The sequence below is a fragment of the Leguminivora glycinivorella genome, chromosome 19, assembly GCF_023078275.1.
Source record: "Leguminivora glycinivorella isolate SPB_JAAS2020 chromosome 19, LegGlyc_1.1, whole genome shotgun sequence".
NCBI lineage: Eukaryota > Metazoa > Arthropoda > Insecta > Lepidoptera > Tortricidae > Leguminivora > Leguminivora glycinivorella.
In genome coordinates this window covers 808,846-814,868 of record NC_062989.1, presented here as the reverse complement: position 1 = coordinate 814,868, position 6,023 = coordinate 808,846, and the positions used below count along the sequence as shown (strand labels likewise).

At 37.1% G+C, this 6,023-nt stretch overlaps 1 protein-coding gene across 1 annotated transcript; it reads right to left on the bottom strand.

Annotated features, from left to right (window-relative positions):
* Window positions 1–819: 819 nt before the first annotated feature.
* Window positions 820–2,455, bottom strand: LOC125236665 (sucrose-6-phosphate hydrolase-like). Its single transcript, XM_048143558.1, has one exon. The coding sequence runs from the start codon at window positions 2,432–2,434 to the stop codon at window positions 938–940; it is 1,497 nt and encodes a 498-aa protein (XP_047999515.1). The 5' UTR covers window positions 2,435–2,455; the 3' UTR covers window positions 820–937.
* Window positions 2,456–6,023: the final 3,568 nt, after the last annotated feature.

Below are 6,023 nucleotides of genomic sequence, written 5' to 3'. Positions count from 1 at the left end.
TTTTATAACTTTGCTTTCATCCCTCCGCATTACTTCCTCTCACCTTCTCTGTCACTGGCGCTATGTTGGTTTGTATGTATGTTGTCTTATAAAATTAAAGTGGTACCTATTTTAATTGCAATCCATTTTGGAAGAGGTAAGCTGAACATTAAATTTTATGACTGTGGCATACACGGTATCTATAAAGGGTTATGTGTAGCAATGCACGGTCGAGAAGTTTCCAAAGTTGCAGAACATTCCTCATGAGAATTTTCGGTAACTTCTGAGAATGTTCTCGAGAACGAGAATTTATCAGAATACTTAGTAATTTCGTAGTTTATACCATAATTTCGTCGAACTCAGCAAGTCAAGACGTAGTCCCGTGGTAGTCCGCTGGCTTAGTATGCCGATGTTCTCAGGTTCGATCCTGACAGCGATCTTTCTGTTTTTATTTTGTTTGTATATACCTACATATTGGCATGACCAACAACAGGCATCAAGAAATAATAGTTCGGTACCTAATTTAAAGAAGTCAGGACTAAAACTGTGCAGTCTGAAAGTCGACATGTTCCCTGAAGTATAGTGAGAATTTAGGTAACTTATCACTTATCAACAAAATAGCTAACTGTAATAGACAATATTATACCTACAATAACATATAGTTATATATTATGCCCATTTAAACATTATTTCAAGTATATTCTCTTGTTTAAATAATAAATTGCATGTTGCGGGAATGTTCTGCGAACATTCTCAAGAATGTTTCCGCTTTTTGGGAATGTTCTGCAATTTCTATATTACTAGTTATGTGTCCAATTCGTATCTACATATAAACAAGAGTTTTACTCCGAGTGAATCATATTAGTTTATTTTATAAATATCTAGTTCCAACTCAACAATATTCATACATATAAATTTTGTGAAAACTACAAACACCACAATTTTTAACCCTCAAAAATTACCCAATATGACATAGGAAACACCAATGCTTGTTATAATATCCACCATGAGGTACAGTACGCTGTATCTCATGCACACTAACATGCTCAGCCCTCGACTGCTGCGCTAAACGGACTTCAACGGGACCTTCAGGAAAGAATCGGCTTGTGAAAGTAACCTCCCCTTCGCCACAGAACAGTTCTATAGAACTAGCATCCACAAAGATCCTCCACTTTAACTGACCGTCAGGCTTCCATTCCGTTCGACGGACACCATCAGTGCCTCCACGGTCCAGTGTCACCTGCCCTTTATCAGCATCGTAGGAAATAGACACTTGAACGCGACCAGATCCAATGTATAATTTAAAGTCTTTAGAACCATCAGCGTGAACATTAATTTCTCCAGCTTTATTCCTTAAGATATACATTCTTGAATGTCTGTGTTTGAAACTTTTAAAAGGATGTAAGTTACGACCTTTGGCTTTTGATATCCCGTCTACTGCCTTCTGAATTATAATACCATCAGAGGAAAGCGTTAATTCTCTAGGTAAAGTCATTAGACCAGTAAAGCCATCGCTGCTTTCTGGATAATTTCGGTCCCACATATCCATCCATGCAACCACGATACGACGACCGTCGTTATCCAAGACAGTTTGAGTTGCATACACGTCGTGCCCGTGATCGAGCTCCTTAAATTCAGATGTAGGAGTAAATTTGAGAGTCGAGTAGTCGAAATCGCCAAGTATGTAACCAGTTTGGTATAAATTCTGGTACTTATCCCCTTCAGCTGCAAGTCCTTGTGGCGAGAATAGGAGTACAAACTTCCCGCCGAGCTCGAAGAAATCAGGGCACTCCCACATGTAGCCCATAGTGCCATTAGATTGGTCGATGATGGACTCTTCTTTCCAGTTAATCTTGTCAGTGGAAGAGTAGAGAAGAACGCGACCTAAGGTGTCGTTGTTGTAAGAATTTCCTAAGACCATGTAGTAAGTGTCATTGTGTTTCCAGACTTTTGGGTCGCGGATATTTGGCTGTCGATCTTCTGCAGGTATGATTGGGTTGCCTTCGTATTTAGTGAAAGTGACTCCGTCTGTGCTGGTGGCATAGGCTTGTTTGTTTGCAGTGCTAGGCGTTTGTCCTTCTAAGTTGATGTTGCCGGTGTAGAAAACATGCATAGTGTCGTTTTCGACAAGAGTGCTTCCTGAGAATACTCCGCCGGCATCGTACCACTGGTCAGGGTATAAGGCGATTGGAAGGTGTTCCCAATGGACTAAGTCAGGGCTCTTGGCATGACCCCAGTGGACAACCGTAGATGTGAAGCTGCTGTTAGGGTTGTGCTGGTAGAAGAGATGGTATTCATTGTTGAAGACGCTAAAGCCGTTGGGGTCGTTCATCCAACCGTAAGGCGGAGCCAGGTGGTAGCGAGGGTAGTACCTGTCTTTTACATCTTGACCATTCGATATAATACTAAATGATAAGAGTAATGTTACTGTTATCTTTAAAAATGTGGCCGCCATTTTGGTGGAGCCTAGGCGGCTTGTAAAGACTGAGATGGAAGTGGTAGGTTAAAATGCTGCGCAGGTTTATATACTTGTTTTGTCGTGTCTCATTGAATTCTAATCTACGCATTTGTCCATTTCATAAATATTCTCTGCATATAACTTTGAAAGGAAAGACGATCTGTTTTGTACTATAAGGAAATAAACAGATCTATCGTCATCAGGCCGTTTGTTCAAATTGTTCACTTGGTGTTAAACCTGATTTTGTCTGCGTAAGACGATGAATTATTTTAAATAAGTCGTTCCTTAGAGCTCAAACTATGTTTATACCAAATTCATGAAAAACACCACGATACGGAGATGGAGTCAAATTAGTTCCAATTTGTAAATCAGCGCCACTTTCACGCACAATGCTATTGAGGGATTTCTGAAACGTTATTTTCGCCAGGCAGCGATACTGAGGTGCCAAGTCTTTTTGACAGATACCTTCAAATCCATCAATCAAATAAATATAATAAAATATTCAATCACGAAATCGACATTTTGAAGTTTGCTGTCAGAAAGAACTGGTACTTACCTCAGAAAACTTTCATTGTAATGTAAATGGAAAACAGTCGTGACACTTGTCGATTTTATTCACAAGATCTTTGTCACCTCTAGTCTTTGTTCTTGTGGTTTGTCTTCCATTCGAGAATTGCACAATAAATAATAGAATCCGTTACGTTCCTATAAATAATTACAGTGAATAAACTGTTCGCTATGACGTCTTTACGATGTTATGTAAATGCTATACCTACTTTTTATTTTTTTGACAAGAAGAAACGTCAAGTAATTTTCCACTAAATTTTTTTTTTCGCATTTTAGCTATAAATGAATATACCTCTTTACATATCTATAATAGGCGAGACGACTAAAAAAAAACTAATTAGTCCGTCAGTTAGATTATCAAAGAATTTTAGACATGTATTTTTTCTTTTTTTTCGTAAACGAAAAATGACGACGGTACAGTTCGTTGAAGTTTCGCGTGACGTCACGCCTAGGTACAATTTTTACTGAGAAGTGACGTCACAAGCCCCCACCCCGGAACTTAGATGCTCTATATCCTTGTATTTTTTCATTGCTTAGAAAAAGCGAAAAATATGTGTTTGGTATTTTTGGACGATCTAACTGACGGACTAAACAGAATGGCATTTTTTTTATGTAGTCGTCATTCCTATTCAGAAGTACCATTTATTATACATAAGTATAACATTTATTATACATATTTTGATGATCTAATAACGTACCTAATTGCCTTTTGCACCTAGAGAATGATCTTTAGGTATTTCATTGGCAAGGTTACTGACGACCACACATTTCAAAACCGAGTTTCAAATATCTAAGTACTACGTTTAACTGTGTCTGTGTAATTAAACTTTATGGCTTATTTGCTTTACTGGCTAGTTCCAAAGCTCCTATGTAAACCATAGTCCCATGGCTCCAAAATTGTATCGTATTAACTAAAAGTCAACATGACAATACCTGTGCCATTGAATATTTTGGACAAATATCGCTACCTTACGAACACCATGGATATAAAACTGGGATACAGAATATGACATACATTTATACATACATACATACAATCACGCCTATATCCCATAAAGGGGTAGGCAGAGCACATGAAACTACTAAAGCTTCAGGGCCACTCTTGGCAAATAAGGGGTTAAAAGAAAACAAAACTGTGGCATTGCAGTGACAGGTTGCCAGCCTCTCGCCTACGCCACAATTTAACCATTTAAGAATATGACAGCGCTGCAAAATATCAAGTTTTTGTATATATATGAACATATTTACATAATTATATAAGAAACTAAGACTAAACTTAAAAGCTATATGTCTAAAATAGGCCCTTGAGGCATTGTACCAAGGATACTGGCGACTTTTCCTCGCTGTATCGCAATGCTAATACGCTGTGCGAGGAAGTCGCCAGCTCTTCGGTCACCAGTTACCTCAACCAGGCGCTTCGCGATTTCTGTGAACAACTTGTTCGCGCTGGGACCCCATGGACCTAAAGTTTCTACGCCAAAAGGTACAAAAAGGTATTCTTTGCCAAGACTTTTGTATTTATTACGTTTCAAAATTTCGGCACTTTCAGTTTTTGTTAAATTTAGGTACGCAGAAGGCGCGAAAAAGACTAAGAGGCATGGAAAAATTCTCACATCCAATAGGCCTCCTCAGCTCAAAGATATTGGACCAATGTTACAGAAGTTTGAAGGTTGGAGCCCTACCAGGCGGTTTAGCACAAGTTGCGTTGTCGCGCGCGAGTCTCGCGGGCAAGAGTACCAGTTGTCCTAGACCGCCAGAGGTGTGTATATGGCCATTTATCTTTTATCATTAAATATCATTAAATTGAAAACATGAAGCAGAATATAATTACGGCACAGTATAATAAAGAGTACTACACTGAGAGAAAAAACAAACAGTTTTCATGTTCGTTCAACAAGTTTTTTGGTTAAAATAGCGCCTACGTGCTCTTTGGTTCAAACAACAAGCTACTTGTCATTTGAATCGACAATATATTTGAATCAACAAGTCGATTTTATAAAAACAACCTGACACATATTGTTTTAAACATACGTTTGGCTGATTCAAACGGATAAACCGCAACAAGTCGAACTTGTTAAATTCACAATGCAAATTTCTCTCAGTGTATCGTTACGGGATCATGGGTAGCATAAGGTAGCGAGTGGCTGTGAAAAAAATCATGTAATAACGGTCTATCCCATCAATAGAAGTGAGAAACAAGGGGCTTGTTTCTGTGTGGTAATTTTGAGTTTCGCATATTTCTCCAATGACAAATTAAGTTTGCCAGAGAATAAAGTTGTATTTACGAATTCTTATTTATTATTATTGTTTTTAATTGTAATTTCATTGATTTTCTAATTGTGTTTTAATTATTGTATTAATATCACTTTTCTGATCATTATTTTCTTTTTATGTATAAAATAACATCAAGTTCCTTTGATCAAGTTAGACATCATTTTATTGGAATTTTATTTGAAAGATTGTATTTTTTATTTATTTTTTGCATAATTGTAACAGTGTTTGACAGTGTATAATTAGTACCAATAAATGTATCTATCTATCTATCGTACAAGACGCTTCCATATAATTTTAAATCCATTCTTATACCAAACAACATTCCCTAGTGAACGATTAAGAATTTTAACTCCAATGTAAACTACTAGGTCGATAGCATCACGCAATATATCAACTCACCGTAAATGAACCTTAATTGCTTATATTAAGGTCTATCTTATCCATTAATTGTACCAACTCCGCCAAGTCAACAATAATATTCATATTCTAAAACTTATTTTGTAATTTTATTACACTATAAAATGTTCTAAATTCAAAACACTAAAAGGCTTCAATAGTTATTTGTTATACAAGAGTGCAAAGTTGTATTTTAACGCCGAGTGTGGAATTGAAAAACGAGCAAGCGAAAGGATTTTATAGTTGAGGTTCGAGAATAGAATCCTGAGCTTGCAAGTTTTATCAACAGTATCAACACACGAGAATTAAAATACATTTGCACTAAACTTGTAACACAAAACTTTTCCCC